Consider the following 23,714-nt stretch of genomic DNA (forward strand, 5'->3'; position numbering starts at 1 on the left):
TTACCTCGGGCTTTCCTCTTACTGGCTATTGTACCTTACATTCCTGTGGCTCAGTTTCTTCATCTGTAAATTTGGGACAATTATATCTTCTTCTCCGATAGTTGTCGTAATAGTAAGATAGAATAATGCTTGGTCTACCATGACTATTCAATAAAGGATAGCAGTTATCATTATTTCATACCTTGTTTCCAGAGTGAACAAATGATTCATATATAGAGAATGTGGTATGTGTAGCTTTGTGCTCTTATTAACCTAAGGCCAGCAAACCCTACTCAAGGTGAAATGATTTGCATAAATATTATTCTGTGGTGTACCAATTTTTCATACCTATACATTTATAGTTGGCTCACAGGTGATGAATAAAATGTGACCATATTAACATAAATATAAACGTATGTGTGTGTATAAATATATATACATATAATTATGGGTATAGGCATATAATTTTTAAAAAGCTATGCATGCATACAGAGCAAATGTTGTTTAATTCAGTTTTTTCCCCCCACTGGAGAAATTCCTTTGAGTAGGTAAAAAAGCAGTTGAAAACAACAAAGGTTTTGTTAAAATGCCATATATGACTTCATGCCAGAATATAGTAGTCACAATAACTTTCAGCAGCCTTGAGACATGATTTTAGAGGCAGTATCTTTTTTTTTAAAGTTCATTTTTCTTGAGAGAGAGAGAGAGAGAATCCCAGGCAGGGTTCTGCAAGCCCAATGCGGGTCTTGAACTCAAGAACATGAGACCATGAGCTGAAGTCAGACACTTAACTGACTGAGCCACCCAAGCACCCCATAAGGGGTGGTATCTTAAGGTCATGTTCTGAGGGCACTTTAGGGCTTATGATCCTGTTGTTTGAAATGAGACATAGGGTAATAACCTTGGAAGACATCAATTAGAGCTGGGTAAAACTTTTCATAAGAGTTATGTGTCTCTAACATCCTTTCACAAAAATGTAGGAGGCAACACTTGGTGTTTACACATCACATCCAGGGAGGGAAAAATAGCATATAGAGGAAAGGTGGTTTTTATTTGCTGTGCGTGACTTGGGAGTTGTGACATGAAGAAAACTGTTTGTTTATTCTTTTTCATTTAAATCTTCTCCAGGGGGTCTTGCATCATTTTAATATGATGCTAACTGTCTGTGAAGCCTATTTTGTTAATTTGGAAAGCCCTAATACTTGATTACGTTAGTTTATCATGAGCTCTGTCTGAATCTGTGTAGAGAATTCTAGTAACTGCTGGAATTTCCTACAGTCTCATTAACCTTTTAAAGGAAAACCATGGGTATTAGTTTTATCTTCTTAAATTGCTTATTTACCATTTATTAAACATGTATCACATGCTGGGCAGTTTACATGAAAAATTAGTCTTTGTTTATAAGAATCTGCTTATCATAAGAAGACATACAAATAAAAACGATACATATATATGTACATATATGTGTGTGTGTGTGTGTGTGTGTGTGTGTGTGTATGTATCACCATGCTTAGATGAACAGAAGTTCATCTGCCAGAAGTTGCATTTTCCCATTTTGAGGTATCTTGTTTCACCTGGCATATTTACCAGCATGTATAAAAACATACTGAACCATATTCTTCCTACTGCTGCCTTTAAACGTTGTGAGTATAATACCCATCCATCCATCCACTTACCTATCTTCTATTCTATTTTAAAAAGGTTAATTATTCCTCTCTCATTTCTCCACAAAAGAAGTTTTACAACTTCAGTTTTAATAAGCAGCACAAAGGCTGAGAGAGATTTTTTTTACTCAGTCTCATTTCTCACCAGAAAACTCAACCTGTATGTCTGTCCCTTTTTTTTTTTCTTCAGTGAAAAGAAAGGTCAAGGCAGCAAAGCCCGTGTCTGTCAAGGTTGCTCTTCCTGGTCTGCTTTATTATTAATCTCTTCACATTTGGTACCATGTTCTCTGAAGGGGAGGACAGGTCTCTCCTCTTCATTATACCATATGGGCATCATTTTACCTCCTTTCTTCTCAGACAAGAAAGCATAACTTTCTTCCCTAGGGTCCTCACATATCAAACCTAGCCAATGTAATCATCCAATTGTGGAATAATTCTTTGTAGTCCTTTAAATTATACAATAAAAAATTTCCTTTAAATCTGCATTTTTCATTGACTCAAATACGCTAAAATGATATGTTTTGAGATCTCATGCTTTACTGGCTTATTCTCCAACTAATGCATTTGGAAAAATACATCCTTCTAAACAATCTAGGATGCGGTAGAAAGTACTACTATGTCCTCAGGGTGGGCTAAGTTTGAAGCAGTAAAAAAAAATCCTCAAAATTTTAGAGCCTTGTAACAAGTTAAGGCTTATTTCTCACTCAGGTCCATCATGGGTGGTGGGGACTCTGTTTCATGTCTCTTCACTTGGAAACTCAGGCTGATACAGTTCCCACTGTTAACATATCTGGTTGCTCGGGCTGCTAGGGAAGACTGTAGTGAATTACACACTAGCTTTTAAAGTGACCACACAGACTTTTTATCTTTTGCTTTTGCTCATAAGTGACTCCTATTACTTTAGCTTTCATTTCATTGGCCAGAGCAAGTCACATCACCACATCTAAACTTAATGAGGCAGAGAAGTACAATATTACCATGTGTCCAGAAGAGAGAGAACCAGAAATATTTGGCAGACAGCACTAATGTTTACTAGTGACTACCACAACTACTTTATCCTTTTATAGTTCTTATCAGGCAAAGTAGAAATGAATTTTGATATTGGCATTGGGAAGGGGAAGCCAGATGCAGAGTTTTTGCCTGTCCATCCTTTTCCAACGTATGATAAAATCTCCTTAGACAAAGACAAAGTAAGATGGCCTTTGCAGGTGCTGAAATAGGCTCTTCTCTCCCAGACCAGTGGCCTGCTGCTCTGTGCTCCTGGTTGCCACTGTACCGGGGAAGGGAACAGAACTCTGGTGGCCTCAGGGTGTCCCAGAAGCTGTCTCAGCTCAGTGTTGAACAGAATCACAATCTGAAGCCCTAATAATCTCTGGTCTCCAGCTTGGCTTCCATTCAAAGACTTGTAGGTCATGACACCAGTCCTACAAGCTCTACATCTCTGTTTTCCTGAATCACCAGGGTTGTCTCCATCCCCCTCTGGAACCCCAGCCCGTGTTGCATCAGGCCATGTCCTCTGCAGTTTACAGTGTGCACCAGCAAGCTCCTCAGGCCATCCTCCTCCTCCTTCCCAGTATACCTACTTTTCCTCTTTCTCAGATATCTATTTTATCTCCTCTTTATTCTTTTCAAACGCCTCTCATATTTCATAGCAAAATTAAATGAAATTGGATAAGAAACTGCCTCAAGGTCTTGCCACCTAATCCATTCACACCTAGCTGCCTTGGTGGCTAGGCATCTGACCTTCACTCTTGTTAAAATGGATTAAGTATTTCCATATCAATTTATTGTTAACCCCTCAAGTGCCCTGAGTCTCCATTCCTTCTGCCTTCTCAAGAACATTCTTTTGTAATTACCCATTTTCTCTCCTATATTGTGCATTTCTGTACCAGATCATTCCAGCAAGTAAGCATGCCTTCATGGCATCCATCAAAAAAACATTCCCTTGACACCATGCTTCATTCGAGCTATTGCTCACTTCCTTTTTCCCTTAACAGAAAAGCTTCTTGGAAGAAATTTGTGTAATTGCACAGTTTTACATCCCATTCTCCAATAAACCTACTTTAATCATGCTTTTATTGTCATCATGCCTCTAAAATGATTTTTACTGTGATCGAATGCTAACAATAGCTAACACAGGGTGCCTACTATAAGGCAAGCAGTGCTCGAAGTACTTTATACCCATTAACTCATTTCAGCCCTAAACCAACCCTATAAAGATGGTGCTATTAGTGTCCCTCTTTTAGATAGGAAAAAATATGCTATTCAGAGATGCTGAATCATTTGCCCAAGGTCACACAGCTTTCCAGAGGAGCTTATGTTTGAACCCAGCTACTCTGGTTTTCCAGGCCATGCTCTTAATTAGTACATGATATTACTTTTTTAACAGACTGATTTCTCTTTGTTTATTGAACCTTCCTGCAGCACTTGACAAAGCTGATCAATCCCCTCCTTCTTGAAACATTTTGTTTTTCGGTTTTTCATGCTTTCATCCCATGGTCTTTTTCTCTTACCTCATGCACTGCTCCTTGTCAGTCTTTATTCCAGTTTCCCCCATTTCAGATTGAGGTATTTTGGACTCTTCTTTCCCTTCTTCTCTAATGGCAACTTTTCCATGGTAATTTGGTTTACTCTGTGGCTTTAAATATGACCTATGAGCCTAGATTTCTGCAGTGTCTATCTCTCTTCCCTAAGCTCTGCTTCTTAAATGCCACTGCCTGATTTACATAGCTACTTGGGTGCCTTGTAGTAATCTCAAATTTAACACTGACAACACAGAACTATAGATATTTCAACCCAACCCAGCTTTTGCCAGACCCCCGTTCCCAGGCTTTCTCTATCTGCCAGAACCACACCTATATATGAATATGGTTTGTGTATAATTAACATATAGTGTTCTATTAGTTTCAGTTATACAATATAATTATTGAACAGTTCTACACATTGCTCAGTACTCATCATGATGAATGTACTCTCCACCTATTTCATCACCCCCTCCAATCTCCCATCTGGCAAATATCAGTTTGCAGAACAACCAATTTGCCAACTTTTAATTGCTCAGGACAAGCTGAGAAGTAATCCTAAGTACTTCCCCCACTGCTCACATTCAATCCACTAGCAAGTCAGACAGCTCTACAGGGAAGTCTTCCTAATCTTCTACTTCTCCCCAACTCTGCTGCTATTAGTATAGCCTGAGTACTATCCTTTATCCTTGAGACTCTTGTAACTGGTCTCCCTGATCCCCTCTTGCCTTCTTCAGTCCATTTTGTAAAGAACAGTCTGAGCAAACTTCTAAAGCATTTATGAGATGACACCATATCCACCCAGAGTATTTCCCTTGAGAAATCCAGTCCCCTTACTGCAGCATCCCAGCTCGAACTTGATCTTCCTACATTTCTGCCACAGTTCCATAGACCTCCCAATTGTCCAGCCATATGGTAGCCGGGGAACACAGTGCACATTTCCCCATTTCAGTTTCCTGTCACTTGCTGCTCTTTTCTTTGGAATGCTCTTCCTTTTCTAGATCTTCATAATAGATGCTTCCCTCTCACTCAGGTCATCATTATATTAACTCACAGAGGTTGTCTCTGAGACTCACAAAAATATACTTTCCATCTCTACTCTCACCTTATCCTACAGAAATTCCTTCTAGGAGCTTAAAAATCTAGTAGTGCCATAGTCCTTGATGGATATTTATAATTTGTCTTCTCTACAGGAATATGAGCTTGCTGAGGGCAGGCTCTATGTTCTGCCTTTTCACTGTTGTAGCCCCTGTACTCAGAACCATACCTCAGGTGTGGTATTGACTCAAATAAAATGTGATTAAGTGATGTGCAATATAGAAAACAGTATATTAACTTGTATGACAATGTGAAGCATTCAATAAGTTACAACAAACCGAATCATCCTTAGCTAAGAAAATATTTTCTAGAGCAAGAGAGGAAAGAAGTCTGGCTCTTAAGTTTTTAATGATCACAGAGATAGCCTTTTGTTGGAATCAAACACTGAGATATCCCTATTTGTATCAATGGTAGCAAGAAGATCTTTGTGATGTTGGAAATGGTATCTGCTTCTTAAAAGTTCTTTTGAGGATCACATGTCAAAGCCATATGTCACACCCAAGTTTCTAAGTGTCACATAGAGGGATGGTGTTGACAATATTCTCACAAGAAAAATCTAAGCAAGGTATCCGAGTTACTGCACAGTGATACTCATCCCCAAGGGGAAGATTAATATAAATGTATGATGTACTGATCTCATTTACAAAATGAGCCTTGATATGTTTATAACATTAAATAACTTCAGATGTGCTTTTTATATCAATCACATTTTTTAAATTTCTGAAAACATAGTGTTACAACAGATGTTTGATTTTAAATTTGTTATTTTTAGCAGATGGAATTTCTGCTTTGTCATTTCACAGTAGGGTTAATACTCTGAAGATGAAATGTTGCAAAAAAAAGTGAGGGCAAACTAGAACCCTATCGTAATGTGATAAGTTGAGGTCCAAAAATCTCAAGCACCCAAAGCATTCAGTAGCCTTGCTGCCAGGTTGATGAAATGGGACAGGGAACCTCAAAGCTGATTGGATGGGGCTCCCAGGCTAGATATAAATCCATCTGCATTCTGGCAACAATTGTTCCCTCAGGAAGAACTGAAAGAAATAATTTTCTGGTCTAAAACTGGCTGGGACTTTCAGGAAAATGGCAGTTATTTGAAGAACTCCCAACTAATTCATTCTCAGGAAAACTGGGCAGTTGAGAAGATGAGTTCAAACGTGTACTTGCTTCCTAAAGAGAGTTTCCCTGACTGACCGTTGCCCTCATCCCTAGAAGGACAACATAACCTTAACCCCCTTCCCCTACTTTGAGGACAGGTCTGCCCTCAGCCCCACTGCAGGACACCTTGTCTATGGCTTTACCTTTCTTTGTTGAACAGAAAGTCATATGCAAATAAGTATGTTTTCATATCGTCTCTTTATTTCAGACTGTTCTAGAGCTCATCCTAATCTGGTCACTAATTGTTAATGCTTCATGAAGCATTTGCTGACAGAAATGGTCCTACCACATTTAGAAAAGAAATCAAATCTGCATTATAGAGTCAGCATCATTGTATTTCTAGTTTCATGCATGGTGGATCTCTTATAGAGCAATATTTAATGCACTTCTAATTATAAAGGGGGGTATCGAAAGCTCTCTCAATGTTGTCTTATCTCTTGTTTTTGTTTGTGCAGCTCACCATGTTAAAACGGGCACTTGCGAGGTGGTGGCACTCCACAGATGCTGTAATAAGAACAAGATAGAAGAGCGATCACAGACGGTCAAGTGTTCCTGCTTCCCCGGGCAGGTGGCAGGCACCACGCGAGCTGCTCCATCTTGTGTGGATGGTGCGACTTCTTCCATTGCTTTCTGTGGTTGTATAGCTGGTGACTGGTTAGAACGGGGACCCCACCATAATGCCCTTGGCTGTGGTCAGTCCTGAGGGACCAAACCATAAATCAAGTGGTTGTAGAGAGATTATTTGGGAGGCATTCCGAAATCCTTTGGAAGGAGGTCGAAGACCTTACCCAGTTTTGTAAGAAGGCGTTATAATGAGGTTCCAACAAGTCCATGTGACTTTGATACCATGAAATTCTTATTTGCCAGTGAAGGTCTTATGTATCTAAATTAATTGGGAAAGGAAACATGAAAATAGAGGATTGAACAGTATGATTGCCTAAACCCATGGATGGTTCTTAAGAATGAAAAAATAAGCACCATACAAATGAGCAAAGCTGTACTTGTAGGTTGAATTCACATGAAATATTTTTATGGATCCACCAAAATATTAATTTATTAGAGGGTTCACCTAATTATAATAGGACATCAATCTTTGTATGGTTCTATTTATATTATCATAAATAATAATTTAAGTACTCATATTAGCATGGTTAATTCCTTGTGATGATGGTTACTGCCCACAGTAAAAAAAATTACATTAATATCCTAATTTTAGCCTACTTGTGGGAAATATTACATTGATTCTATAATACTGACTCTGAACTGGTTATAGGTTCATTTTTTAAAAATATGTTTAGGTAAATCAGGGCATGCAGATGCCTACATAAGTTTCTTTCCAATGTATTAGGTTTCATGAAGCTTTTATGTTCACATGAAAAAATCCTTCAACAATGTGCCTATAATTAACAATAGTATTTGTTAAGAGGGTGGAGCTCATGTTAAGTGTTCTTACCACCATAAACTAAAATATAAAATAAAAATTCTTTTAGTCAGAAAATCTAGAAAGATTCAGCCCCTCTGGACAAAGAGAGAAGCATGCTTCAAAATCCAGTCTCCCTAGTGATGGGAAAAATTGGTGCCCTTTTTTCTTCTCTGAACGTGCACCCAGAGAATTAACTAGCCCAAACAGAAAACAATGAATTGATTTTTCTATCTCCTGTAGCTTCAATAGTGGAACAGAAATGGTGGTGCCATATGCAACCATGTCTTGAGGGAGAGGAATGTAAAGTTCTTCCGGATCGGAAAGGATGGAGCTGTTCCTCTGGGAATAAAGTGAAAACAACGAGGGTAAGTGGACAGCCAGCTTGGGCAAGCAGAATGTCTCTGACTTTATAGAGCACCGGCATGTGTAGTAACGTCGTTGAGTGGTGGTTGTATAATGAAGCGCAGTTTTCCATACTACATTTCCCCTGCCCCCATTTTCTTCCTAATTCATTTTCTCATAGCACATTTTTATTTTACTCAGAATGACATCTTCTTTAGATTGCCATAAACTGTCATGTTATTTAATAAATTCATGTTATTGGTTCCTTCATGAGATACTTACAGTAATGTGAAATCCCCTGAGGATGCATGTTAAGTGCTGGGAAGGTAACCCCAATCCCAATCCTTCTAATGGACAGTAATTTGAATAATTCTGGAAAAAAGGAACTTATTTTATATATGACTCAATATAATTTCTCAACTATGATTCTTTCATTTTTATGAAAGTAGCTATTTTGATCTCCCTGATTTCTGCATCAATAAATAGTTTTCTAATGGTTAACTCTGTAATCATTGTAATGAGTTACCTTTAGTAGTTTATTAATCTCAGGGTCAGTATGAAAGGAATACTCTTCAGGCAATGATGTATTTGATTTTGCAGTGATTGACTTCTGGGACATGGTAGGGAAGTGAAAAATGGCTAGATTTATTCTTTGATTTCCTAATTAGCTCCATGGATATTCTGGACTGGCAGAATTTAAATTCTTTGTAGAATCAGCAAATGAATGTTCTGTCTTGTTTTGCTTTTTGCTCTGAGGGGAAAGCAAACTATTGATTAGAATTGGATAACTGGGGACAAGAACAGAATAATGCTAGAAGGTGATACTTTAGTCTCTGGTTTCATGTTACTTTTTATAATTTACCATATTGCTTAATAATAGCAGTTTTTTTAAAAGCCTGTCTGGACATATTAAAGGGGATTATTTTTTAAATCCCTCAGATATATAATTCAGTCTGTTGAATAACATGTTTAGTGCATTGGCTGTTCAGACACACACAAAACTAAGTTTCCAATAGCAATAACTTCTATTTTGTCAAATTATTCATGACTGTATTTGCTGGCTAAATGGTGACACACTTTTCCAAAACCCACAGAGTGCATGATCAGTTAATTAGAATAATTGTATTATCCAGTCAGCACATGATATACACTATATTGATTTGTTCAAAACATCCTGGCAATATGAATTTTCCTTATAAGTTATTTATAGCATGAAAATATTTCCTTTCTAACACTATTAAATCTCAGTCCAAAATAGCACTCATGGAAATTCACTGAAGATTTGAGATTCTGAAGCAAATTTAAAAAAAATATACTAAACTCTGTTTTGTTTTTTTTTTATTACTTCAGTGGACATGAGGAAGCTAACATTTAAACATAGGCCATAAACCGAACAAAGTACTTCATGTGAGGGAGCTCATCTAATCCTCTTAACAGCCCAGTGAGGAAGATAATATTATTATCTCCTTTTTACAGATGAGTAAACCAAAGTTTCAGAATCTTCAGTGACTTCCCAAGGTCAGCCAGCTAATTAACAGGGAAGCCAGGGTTCAAACCCAGCAGTCACATTCCAGAACCTAATCTTTTAACCTGTAGTTTAAACTAGATAATTTAACTTCTTCTTAAGTAATAGTGAGGAAAGCTTCCTATGGTTCTATTCATATCAGGTAGACCTTTAAAATTATCATTACCTTTCCGGATCATTGAAATGAAAAGGTCAAGACCATAGGATCGAAAGTCTCACGGTAAATTGTTCTACAAGTGGCTGCTTCACTCCCTGCTAGGCCCTACTCCCAGTGGTCCAAACGTAAAAATCCTGTCTCTGAAATTCTTCAAATTTAACTGGTTTTCATAATGTAATTAAATAAGTTGGATGACAGGCTAAGAACCTGTCCATATATAGGCCCTCCATTTTGTTTTAGTTATAAGGTGTGACGCCACATGTAGTGGCTTGTACTTTATATTTTATCTCTTTCGCCCTGAAGAACAGCTGTTAAAGGAGGACCTCACTGAAGATATTTGAGAGAGGGCTCATGCAACTGTAGGTGTTAATTCATTACTTTTAAGATTCCTTCCAACTCACAGACTGTGATTCTCATTTAAAAATGAAAAATCATCATATATAAGACCAGTGATCTTGAAAGATGGAATTTCTTGAGTACAAAATAAATTAGTATTTTTTTTTCTTCAAAAGAAAAAGATGGTTGGTGAGAATGTAACTATGTACACATTTCCAACTAAAGGGCCATCATGGCATTCCAAATGGTTAGGCAAAAAGATGTGCAATGTTTAACATTTTTTGGCTCACAAAATGATTGGGGTGAATTTCCCTGAACCCTCTAAAACATAGTTTCCAAGGTCATCAGGTTATTATTATTCTATCTCCACTGAGACAGTACCAAAAACCTAGGAGATAAAAATTTTTGAAATAGTTCTGGCACAATATTACTTTGCACACAGTGGAAGTGTTGCATACATAAATAGCAGCAGTGTAATTGAGAGGGATTCTGATCATTATTTGAGTCATTGGTATTATTGTTCATGGGCCAGTCATAGATAAGTTAGCCATGGCTGTGGGGAGCCAAGCAGCCACTGAAGCCCTGATTTGGCAGGTCCTGGCCACAAATGGGTCAAGTCCAGAAGTTACGCAGGAACAGGTTACAAAGTAACAGAAGAGCTGCTTGCAGCCAAAAGCCATTTGAGTTTCTTATGCAAGATATGTTGGTCATGTGGGATTATCACTGCAAGCAAAATGGCTCGAGAAATGATTAAAGTTTGCAATAATGTACACCCTCCCTTTTAATTGCCCATATTCAATCTGGAGTACTCGGGTAAGCCTAATGTTAGAAAAAAACCAGTCAGCCAAAAACAGCAATGAGGCTTGCTTAGCCTCCGCAGAGATATGGTGGTACCTTCCAGAACTGACTACAGATTATGGGCTGGGTGAATCCCTCATTTAAGACTAATTTGGAATTTACCTACTATAAATGTGAATTCTCTCCCTCTTCTGTCTTTGTACTAGATTCAAGAAGCTTATTGTTCTGACCCATTTTCTATTTGTCCCAAGACAGAAAAAAGAAAGAACTGAGAGCCCTTGTTGGAACATCAATATTTTGCATACATGTTCTTCAATACCCCACACATTGAATCTGGAGGGAAAGGAGGATGCAACATTTGTTTCCTGAATCCTATTTTTCATCTTAAAAGTAATACAATAGGTGGTTAGGGATGTCACCAGCAGTCCTAAGTTTTCATTTTTAAGAACTCCTAAGCTCAAAAGAAAGAAAGGAAAAGTCATGAGAGCCTTTTGATTTCAAACTTACTTTCAAAGATAAATAATAAAGAACTTTTCAAAGAGTCATTAATAAAAGAATAGTTTTTCCAGTGTGAAAGAGCACATAATTATACGCTAATTATATCATATAAAAGTAGCAGGGGGGAAAGGTGCTGTAGAGCTTGTAAGATTTGAGAAAAAAAAATCTTTGATAACATTGTTGGATCCTCAGAAAAAATAGGCTGTGATTCACTTATCTTAATGTTTTGATATTCTTTCTTTGTGGAACGTCTCCTAAAGGAGGTCACGTTTTGCTTTTAGAATTCAGAGCCTGTGGCCATGGGCTCCAAACTCTCAATGCCAATGGTCATGCAGAAGTCTGATTCTTACCTAAAGACGGATGAACTTCATAATATGCAAGATTTTACATTTTCATTAGAAATATTATCCTTATGAATCACAAATCCTAGGTCTATTTACTTTTTGTATACTTAAGAAATTATCTGGGTGATATTTAACTAATTGGAATTCTTCCATCCTTACCAATTTACTTAAAGTGCTTAGGCAGATAAGAACTCTAGCTTCTCTTTTTATTAATGTTTTATTTATTTTTGAGACAGAGAGAGACAAAGCATGGGGGTGGGGTGCAGAGACAGAAGGAGACACAGAACCAGAAGCAGGCTTCAGGCTCTGAGCTAGCTGTCAGCACAGAGCCTGACACGGGGCTCGAACCGATGAACGTGAGATCTGACCTGAGCCGAAGTTGGAGCCTTAACCGACTGAGCCACCCAGGCGCCCCAGAACTCTAGCTTTCTAATGTGTCTTCAAATATAAGAGGATTTTAAGTGCATAAAGTATGATTTTATGGTTGTATAATGCAATGAAAATCAACAGGTGTTAAGAATTTCCCATGCATAAACATTCTATAATAATAATGCTCTTATTACAGTCAGTGCCACAAAAGTATATGTGATGGTGTTTACTTAGCAAAGTGCCTAGTCTACTATAAAAGCTAAGTGTACTGGAGGTATTAATTCCCCCAACCACAGTAGGCACTAGAAAGGACATAAAGATACGTGGTGTGATTCTTACCAGCCAGAAGTATGCCCTTGAGAGAGGGAATGCATAGTGTACAGTTGAATTATCCTTATATTTACTGTCCACAGAATGCATATGGATAACAAACACTGGAATCATGGATAAATATGAGTAGCATTATTATAATCATGGTGATAGTGTAAGCCTTTAGGTTGGCTCCCTCATCTGCAAAATAAATGAGAATATTGAGTTAGAATCAATTTCCAGTTCCTCTAACCAGTATTTATTTTTTGGTTCTATGTGCCAAGGACATTTCTAACTTCCTTTCCAGCTAAATTTATATGACACTAATAACTGGCTAATCTCAGAAGATAGATAAGTATTAGGTTTTTAATTCTTTTCCCTATAAGGGAAGAAAGAAACCCTCAAGTCATCCTCTCTAGATGCTGCTGGATTTTATATGAAGAACAGTGACTGTTCTTTGTTGGAGGCCCCGAACACTGTCCAGGGACACTCTTCCAGCCCTAAGGCAAAGAAAAAACAACATCGCAAGAAGAAAAGGGTTCATTTCTTTACTTTAACATGGTGCAATTTGTGTGAATTCTTCAACCACAGTGCTCTCTCTTGCCTTGCAAATTTAATCACAGACATAGGATAGTGTAGTTCTTTCCTTATCAGCCCTTTTGTAACACACACATTCACCATTCATTTGTCTTCATCTCACCTCTGGTCAGGCCCTAAACTGCATCCTGGTCCGCAGCACAGAGTGTGGTGACCTTTAGGGCTGTTGTTTTCGAATTATTTTGATGGTACATTTCTATAGTACGAAATACATTTTACAGTGTGATCCAACACACACACACTCACATATCCCACACTAAAATTAAAGTTCTAATTTTTTTGGTTTTATTCTCTTCCTTCCTACCCATCTCAGTCAACCCCATAACTTGATTTTCTGACATGCATTTTGAAAACCAGTACTTTAGGAAGTGACAATCGGCCACCACTGGTCTGCAGAGATACTGACTAAACGGTTTTCAAATCAATTCACCTTTTACATTTTAATTTTAAATATTTTTTATTCAATGTTTTAAAAAATGTTATCTTGTAATATACAGATTTCACGGGAAAGAATGCATATCCTGTGTATGTACATTCATTCATCAAGTATTTATGGTCTATTGTCATGAAGTGCTCTTCTAGGCTCTGCCACAGAGCATGGAAAAAAATCCCAGATGGGAATCCCTGTCCTGATAAAGCCTATCCTCTAATAGGTGGACTATTTCTATTGCACTCTTAGCAAATTTAGTGACTTCCCGTAATGCTCATTTATTCTCCGTTGGTAAGACTCTGGGCGCAGCATGACTCAGCTGTTTATCTGCTCTGGGTTTCACAAGGCTGAAATCATAGGGTATGTTTCATGTTTTCACAGCAGGACTGTTTCTGTCTGGAGGTTCTAGGGAGGCTCTGCTCCGAAGCTCACTCAGGTTGTGGACAGAACTCGGCTCCTTGAGCCAGCAGAAATGAGGTTTCTGTTCGTCTAAGCGGTGTCATCAGGGAGCCCTCCTTCACCTCAGTCAGGGTGCCTGCTTTCCTCGTCACACTCCCAGCCGCTGCATCGGGAGTCTTTCTCACACCTCGAATCTCTCTGACCCCCATATCTCTCTGCCTTACTTTTTGCTTTGAGGGCCAGGTAAAATTAATTACATTAGCTCCACACAGATAACCCAGATGATCTCCCTATGTTAAGGTCAGCTGTTTAGCACTTTTAAGGACCTTAATTAAGTTCCTTCGCAACAGTATTTAGTGTTTATTTCAGTAACTACGGAACAGTAATCTTGGGAGTTCTTCTTTAGAATTCTACCTATCATGCAGAGAGACCATAAATAAGTAGGTGAAGTCGATAGTACGGTAGATGGTGATAGGTGCCCTGGAAGAAAGGAAAACAGAAAATGGAGAGTGCAGAGGAGCAAGTTTGCATATTTCCTTGAGGTCCTAGAGGAGACGAGGGAATGGGGCACATGGCTACCTCCCAGGGAAAGGGAAGAAAAGGTACAAAGGACCTGCTGTAGGAATACCATATTCAGGGGACAGCTGTGGTGCTTGTGTGGCTGGAGTGTAGTGAGCAAGGGTAACAGAGGCGATCACAACTGACGGAATCTTTGTCCTGAGCACACAGAATGACAAAGTTGCCAGTAGGAAAGATAGAGACAACTGTGGGAAGAGCATGTTTTATGTTTTGCATTAATACCCCACTAAGTCTAGGTCCTTTAATTAATGGAAATAAATATAATAGAACATCTTGAACTTGATATACATTAAGAGTAGGTAAAAAGGTTTTACTATAGTAACAAATGCACACATTGAGTGATCTTGATATTACAAAAGATTTAAAATCTCAAATAGTAGGAACATTTGGAAAAGTATTTAAGGAACTATATAACTAATGCTAAATTTTTTTAAAAAAGAGATGCAGACAGAAATGGATTAATATACTGAAGGACTTTCCCCTCCTCAGATAAGGAGTCAAAAGGTAGGTAGGAAAACAAGCTAGTGTCCATGTGGCAGCACTAGTAAAGGTAACATTTAAACCTGGTATTTTAAATTTAAGAGATGCTTACTTAATTAACAATAATTTAATAGGACCAGGAGTGTCTCTCTTGGTATTTCTTTAGAGAGTTATTGGAAATTAATGCAAAGACTTAAAGTATGTATCATCAGGGCTATATTTCCAAAACCTGGCCTATAGTTTTACAATTAAAATGAAAAATGGGCAACAGAAGAGTGCTTTGAAGTTCCTTTAAGATTTAAATACTTCTATAGGTATTACTCTGAATATTGTTAGTATAATCTTATAATTAATTGTGAATGTTCACACATGGTAATAGAATCGAGTTGGGACATGATAGAACTTCATTAGCAACTATGAGGTACATTCTTAGGCTCTTGCTTATATCCTGTGAATCAAGAGAGAGGGATGTGTCCTCATCACTTATCTGAAGATTAAACTTCTGTGAAGGATATATTTTTAATATTGAAGAGCTTGATGTTTGTTCAGAGGTAACTATCCCTGAGAGAGGCAAGCCTGGCATCTGTTTTTGGTTATCTGTAGTGCCTGAATAAATGAAGAACAGTACCTCATAGGACTTGGAGAGGAGAACAGAATATTCAAGGAACCCTAGCTGGTGGGGGTGCTGTGCCTTCTCCTTTTCCTATGGTGGGTGACAACTCTTTGAAAAACCACAGATAATCTTCACTGTATACATCCTCCATATTTCTTTGTTTCCTCTACTCTTTGTACAATTTCCACAAAATCTAAAACTCTTAATCAATGCTTTCAGATCCAATTTTATTTTCTTGCTTTGGACAGCAGGATAAAAAATACAGCTGAGAAATAAAAGGTAAATTTCTCACAAGCTCAGAATTGTAAATGCTTTATGATCGGTTCCAAGATTGCATTAGAAAACAAAACCATGGCCTAATTCCCAATTCTGTCTGGGATGAGTGTGAGTCCCAGCTTCCTGCTGGGCAATCCATCTCTGAATAATGTGAGGTGTGTATAATACAAAGAGCAGAGTCAAGCTTCACTCTATCATGGTCAGACCTTATCGGGGGCACCCAGTAAAAGCCCAACTTTTAGCGGGCTAGGGGGGAAAAGGCTGATCTAAGGGACTTTGTGGATATTTATCTCAGTGAACAGAAACATTAGGAGTAATATGTTTTAAATTATTTGAAGATCATATAAAAGAAGAGAATTAGACTTGTTCTGTGTGACCACAAGGAATAACTCTAATGGTGTCAGCTTTAGATGATGTTGAATGGCCTGCTTTGGGAAAAAGTAAATTCCACATTTCTGAAAGTCATCAATTTGTACAGAAATTCAGAGTGGGCTAGTATACCACCAGCACAACAAAAAACGGCTTATGCAAAGGCAAGGAGATATAGAAGATCATGTGTTACTTTGCTCATGGAATAGAAATCAGTTCATGTGTGGGTGAGGGGAATCATGGCAGGCAGTTTATAGTTTTTTAAAATGGCATGCTAAATGATTGGACGTTAATCTCTAAGAAATGATAAACCACTGAAGAACCTTAAGGAGAAAGATTTGTTGGCAATGTATCACCTGCAAGGAATTAAGATGATGGGCCTGAACTAAGATAGGAAAGTGGCACAGTGGGGGTGTTGTAGCCTAAAAACTAGAATCAATAGGGTTTGGTAATTAATTTTATATAAGAATTTAGTGAAAGGCAAATTTCAGAAAGACCCATATTTTGGGCCTATCCTATTTGATGATATTAATTGACAAGGATACAATGAGATGGAGATATCGAGCGGACAGGACAGTTTGATGTACAGCCTTAGAAATGAAGGTAGAAGTTTGAGAACAGTTATCCCTTAAATGATGATGAGGATGTGTTGAGAGAGAAGAGGATCAAAGACAATTTTAGCAGGTAATTCACAAGAAGGTACCTGCTTAGGAACATGAAATGTGGACAGAGTGATTAGAAAAGGAAGACACTCTAGTCAGAAAATGCAAAAAGAGAGTGTTCCAGGGAGCCAGGGCTGTCAGTTGATACAACAAACATAGAGAACCTACCAGATAATGTAGACTTCAAATTTCTTTCTGAACATGACATTTAAAAGAAATATTAGAAGCTCACAATCCATTTTGATTTACTTTCATAATCTTAAAATTTGCTTCCTCATTGGATGGTGCCATTGGCAACCATTTAAAAATACTGTAGAAAATGCATCTATTTAAACTAGAAAGCAGTATAAGAAACATTTTTTGAATAAGAATATGGCAGAGGAGTAAGGGACCTTACCTCATCCCTCAAATACCTACATAAACATCAAATCATTTTGAACCCCCAAGAAATGGATCCAAGGACTGAGAGCAAAACTGTACAACTAGAAATAGAAAAAAAAAAAAAAGGGCACATCATGGAAGGTAGAAGCTATGGAAAGTTAATTTGGAGGAGAAAAGAACTGAGAGTGCTAGGTAGGGAACCCTTATCACAGAGAGGGAAAGAAAGCGTGAAAGCACTTGTTGGAGATTTCCCAAGAAAAACTTTCCCGCAAAACCATTGACTGGAAAAAGAAGAAGGGCTGGATACCACAAGTTATAAGTAGCAGGGCTGAAAGCCTGAAGTTTTACCAGTCCATATCATCACCAGTGTCAGTTCTGGTGGGCTTGGCAAAGACCTGGAAGCCAGCAGTGTTGTCTGAGGATTTCCTGGGCCCCTTGGGGAAAAATAGTTCCCCTGCTAAGAGTGCATTTGCAAGTGTTGACATGGCCTCTCTGTGGACAAAAAGAACTGGTTTGTTTTTGGACCTCTTCTTAATACAGCCAGTACGCTCAGGAGCCAAATACAATAGGCTTTCTTAACACATACAAAAAACCATGACCCACACAAAATGACAAGATGGAGGAAGAAGTCATGGGCAAGGATTTAATCAATACAGATACAAAGAAGATGTCTGAACCAGAATTTAAAACAATAATCATAAAGATACTAGGTAGGCTTGAGAAAAGCATAAAAGACACTAGAAAATCCCTTACTGCAGAGATGAAAGAACTAAAAACTAGTCAGACCAAAATAAAAAATGCTATAACTGAGCTGCAAATGCAAATGCATGCAGTGACAATGAGGATGGGCAGAGCAGAGGAATGGATGAGTGATATAGGAAATAATGAAGCTGACAAAAGATGGAAAGGAAGGTGTTAGTCACGAATATAGACATAGAGAGTTTGGTGACTCTTTAAAGTATGATAACATTGGTATAGAAGAAGAGAAAGAAAAAGGAGATTTGAGCAGATTATAGATGAAAACTTTAATCTGGAGAAGGAAATGGACATTGAAATCCAGGAAGCACAGAGAACTCCCATTAAACAAAAGCCAGTCATAACCAAGACATATCATAGTCAAACTCACAGATATACAAACAAGGAAAGAATCCTGAGAGTAGAAAGGGAAAACAAGTCTTTACCCTACAAGGGAAGACAGATCAGATTCACAGATCTGTCCACAGAAACATGGCAGGTTTGAAGGGAGTGGTGTGATGTGTTCAGCATTATGAATGGGAGAAATATGTAGCTAAGAATATTCAGGGCTGTCATTCAGAATAGGAGAGAGAAAGTTTTCCAGACAAGCAAAAACTGAAGGAGTTTGTGACCACTAAACTAGCCCTGCAAGAAATATTAAAGGCACCTCTTTTGAGGGGGGAAAATAAGATACCAAAAGAAATGAAGACTAGAAAGGGACAGAGAACATCACCAGAAACACCAACTTTATAAGTAACACAGTGGCATTAAATTTCTTATCTTTCAATAATTGCTTTGAATATAAGTGGACTAAATGCTCCAATCAAAAGACATAGGGTATCTGAATGGATACAAAGAAACAAAAACAAAAAAATAAGACCCATCTATATGCTGCCCACAAGAGACTCATTTTAGAGCTAAAGACCTCTGCAGATTGAAAGTGAAGGGGTAGAGAACCATCTATCATGTTAGTAGATGTAGAAATAAAGCTGGAGTAGCCATACTTATATTAGAAAAACTAGATTTTAAAACAAAAACTACAATAAGAGATGAACAAGGGCATTATATCATACTTAAGGGGTCTATCCATCAAGAAAATCTAAGCAATTGTAAATATTTATGCCCCTAACTTGAAACATCCAAATATATAAATCAATTAATAACAAATATAAGGAAAATCATTGATAATAATAATAAAATAATAGTAGGGGACTTTAACACCCTACTCTTACAGCAATGGACAGATGGTCTAAGCCGAAAATCAACAAGGAAACGATTTGAATGACAATCTGGACTGAATGGACTTAATAGATATATTCAGAACATTTGATCCTAAAGCAGTGGAATACACATTCTTTTTGAGTTACGATAGAACATTCTCCAAAGTAGATCACATACTGGCTCACAAAACAGCCCTCAAAAACTACAGAAAGACTGAGATCATATCATGCATATTTTCAGAGCACAATATCATGAAACTTGAAGTCAACACAAGAAAAAATTTTAAAAGATCACAAATACATGGAGATTACTAAAGAATGAATGGCTAATGAGGAACTTAAAGAAGAAACTAAAAATACACAGAAATAAATGAAAATGAAAACACAACAGTCTAAAACCTTTAGGATCTAGAAAAGGCAGTCTTAAGAGGGAAGTATATTGCCAATACAGGCCTACATCAAGAAGCAAGAGAAGTCTCAAATATGCAACCTAATTTTATATCTTAAGGAGCTAGAAAAGGAATGGCAAATAAAGCCAAAAGCTAGCAGAAGAAGGGAAATAATAAAGATTAGAGCAGAAATAAATGATATAGGAACAAACAAAAAAGATCAAAGAGCTGATTTTCTGAAAGAATAAAATTGATAACACCCCTAGCCAGCCTTACCAAGAAAAGAGATTCACAAATGAAAGAGATCACAGCCAACATCACAGAAATACAAACAATTATAACAATATGAAAAATTATATGCCAGCAAACTGGGAAATCTGGAAGAAATGTACAAATTCCTAGAAACATACAAACTACTAAAACTGAAACAAGAAGAAATAGGTAATTTGAATAGACCCATAACCAGCAAAGAAATTGAATCAGTATCAAAACTATACCACCAAACTAAAGTTCAAGGCCAGATGGCTTCCCAGGGGATTTCTACCAGATTATAAAGAAGAGTTACTACCTATTCCTCTCAAACTGTTCCGAAAAATTGAAATGGAAGAAAAACTTCCAAATTAATTCTATAAGGGCAGCATTACCTTGATTCCAAAACCAAAGACCTCACTAAAAAAGGATAACCACAGGCCAATATCCCTGATGAACATGGATGCAAAAATTCTCAACAAGATACTAGCAAATAGAATTCAATAGTACATTAAAAGAATTATTCACCCAAATCAAGTGGGATTTATTCTTGTCTGTAGGGATGGTTCAGTATTCACAAATGAATCAAAATCATACACCACATTGATAAAAGAAAGGATAAAAGCCATATGATCCTGTCAATAGATGCAGAAAAACCATCTAACAAAATAAAACATCCTTTCCTGATAAACAAAGTAGGGATACATGGAATACACCTCGACATCAGAAAAGTCATTAATGAAGACCCACAGCTATTATTACCCTCAATGGGTAAAACAGCTTTTCCTCTACAGTCAGGAACAAGACAGGGATATCCACTCCCACAATTACTATTTAATGTAGTACTGGAAGTCTTGGCCTCAACAATCAGACAACAAAAAGAAATAAAAGACAGCCAAATTGGCAAGGAAGAAGTCAAACTTTCACTCTTTGCAGATGACATGCTACTCTTCATAGAAAACCTGAAAGATTCCACCAAAACATTGCTAGAACTAATACATGAATTCAGCAGAGTCACAGGATATAAAATAAATGTACATAAATCTGTTGCATTTCTATACACCAATAATGAAACAGTAGAAAATGAAATCAAGGAATCAATGCCATTTACAGTTGCACCAAAAGCAATATGAAAAAGAGGTATAAGATCTGTACTATGAAAACTATAGAACACTTATGAAAGAAATTGAAAAGGACAGAAAGAATGGGAAAAAATTCCTTGCTCATGGATTTCAGCAATCATTGTTAAAATGTTGATACTACACATTGCTACAAAGCAATATACACATTTAATGCAATCCCTATCAAAATACCACCAGTATTTCTCACAGAACTAAAACAAACAATCCTAAACTTTGCATAAACCACAAATAACCCTGAATAGCCAAAGCAAACCTGAAAAAGAAAAGCAAAGCTGGAAGTGTCACACTTCTGGGTTTCTCGGTATATTACAATGCTGTAGTCATCAAGACAGCATAGTACTGGCACAAAAAGAGACACATAGATCAATGGAACAGAATAGAAAACCCAGAAATGGACCTACTACCGGTCAACCAGTCTTCACCAAACCAAGAAAGAATATCTGATGGAAAAAGACAGTTTCTTCAACAAATAGTATTGGGAAAACTGGACAGCAACATGGAGAAGAATGAACCTGGACTGCTTTCTTATACTATACACAAAAATAAATTCAAAATAAATGAAAGAGCTAAATGTTAGACAGGAAACCATCAAAATCCCAGAGGAGAACAAAGGAAGCAGTTTTTTTGACCATGGCCACGGTAACTTCTTACTAGACAGTTATCTGAAGGTAAGGGAAACAAAAGCAAGAATGAGCTATTGGGACTTCATCAAGATAAAAAGTTTCTGCACAGAGAAGGAAACAATTAACAAAACTAAAAGGCAGCCTACAGAATGAGAGAAGATATTTGCAAATGACATGTCTGATAAAGGGTTAGTGGCTAGTATCAAAAATCTATAAAGAACATACTAAACTCAAAACCCCAAAACTGAATAATTCAGTTAAGAAATGGGCAGAAGATATGGATAGACACGTTTGCAAAGATATCCAGATGGTCAACACACAAATGAAAAGATGCTCAAAACCACTGATCATCAGGAAACACAAATTAAAACCATGATGAGATGTCACTTCACACTTGTCAGAATGACTAAAATTAACAACATAGGACACCACAGATATTGGCGAGGATGTGGACAAAGTAGAACCCTCTCACACTGTTGGTAGGAATGCAAACTTGTGCAGCCAATGTGGAAAACAGTATGAAGCTTCCTCAAAAAGTTAAAAACAGAATTAACAGCAACTGCCCTACTAGGTATTTACCCAAAGGATACAAAAATACAGTTTCAAAGGGGATATATACACACCCCAATGCTTATTAACAGCATCATCAGCAATAGCCAAACTATGGAAAGAGTCCAAGTCTGCATCAACTGATAAATGGATAAAGAAGATATATATATATATATATATATATATATATATATATATGTATATATACACATACACACATACATATATATATATATAAATGCACACACAATAGAATATTACTCTGCCATAAATAGAATGAAATCTTGCCATTTGTAATGATGTGGATGGAGCTAGAGTGTATTATGCTGGGTGATATAAGTAGCTAAAAACATATACCATATGATTTCATTCACATGTGGAATTTAGGAAAAAAATGGATGAGCATATAGTAAGGGGAAAAAAAGAGGGGATGCAAACCTTAAGTGACTTAACACGAGGGAACAAACTGACAGTTGATGAGGTGGGAGATGGGCTTAATCGGTGACAGGTATGAAGGAGAGCACTTGTTATGATGAGCACTGGGTGTTATATATAAGCGATGAATCACTACATTCTACTCCTGAAACTAGTTTTATACTATATGTTAACTATCTAGAATTCAAATAAAAATTTCAGAGAAAAAAAAGAATATAGCAGAATTAAACTGTATTCAAGGAGAGCTTGTCCCTTCATTTGTTCCTTCACTCTGTAAATTGAATGTCTGATATATGGCTTTGTGCTTGATATTGTGGTAGGCTTTGGGGATGCAAATTTTTAAAATATTATGGTCCGTTGCTGTCTAAGCGTTCAGGCAGTTGGAGACTAAATCACTGTCATGTATCTATGTGGTAGAACAGAGGGGTTTGCCCTGGTGCCACAGGAGTACATTGGCAGCTTAATACTGCATCGTCCATAGCACTCCTAAAACTCCCAGGTAACAGCTGTTGATGCCATTGAAAGGCAATTTATTCAGTTCATCTCCTTACTACATAGTGTCTAAGCACAATCAAAATATGGTATCCTATGACATCAAGATTGAACTGAATTGTTTTTTACCTTTATATCTGGTAGTATACTACCATAAGAAAGTAAAACTTTTCAAAGTAGACCTTTAAATCACTTTAAAGTTTCCTAACAGTTACAAAATACGGATGAAAGGAGGGGGGAAAGAAGGATTTTATGTATGGGAGGGCATTCATAATAACTAATTTAATAAAAAATAGGGATGCCTGAGTGGCTCAGTCGGTTAGGTGTCCAACTTCGGTTCAGGTCATGATCTCACAGTTTGTGGGTTCGAGCCCCATGTTGGGCTCTGTGCTGACAGGTAACTCAGAGCCTGGAGCCTGCTTCAGATTCTGCGTCTCCCTCTCTCTCTGACCCTCCCTTGCCCACACTGCTCTCTCTCTCTTAAAAATAAATAAAAAACATCAAAAAATACTTTAAAATTGTGGCCATAAAATGATACTGGAACCTCATAACAGTGTATACAATTATTAATG

At 37.3% G+C, this 23,714-nt stretch overlaps 1 protein-coding gene across 3 annotated transcripts in view; it reads left to right on the forward strand.

Moving 5' to 3' along the window:
* Positions 1 to 23,714, forward strand: part of TAFA2 (TAFA chemokine like family member 2) — a 463,489-nt gene that overhangs the window by 403,988 nt on the left and 35,787 nt on the right. For all 3 annotated transcript variants that reach the window (XR_003913985.1, XM_029953103.1, XM_029953104.1), the window contains exons 3-4: positions 6,877 to 7,029; positions 8,085 to 8,209. Coding sequence is in view for 2 of the 3 variants with exons in the window: in XM_029953103.1 (XP_029808963.1) it covers positions 6,877 to 7,029; positions 8,085 to 8,209 (278 nt within the window). In the remaining variant the exon portion in view is untranslated. The remainder of the gene's footprint in view (positions 1 to 6,876; positions 7,030 to 8,084; positions 8,210 to 23,714) is intronic.

This window comes from Suricata suricatta, chromosome 10 (genome assembly GCF_006229205.1).
Source record: "Suricata suricatta isolate VVHF042 chromosome 10, meerkat_22Aug2017_6uvM2_HiC, whole genome shotgun sequence".
Lineage (NCBI taxonomy): Eukaryota > Metazoa > Chordata > Mammalia > Carnivora > Herpestidae > Suricata > Suricata suricatta.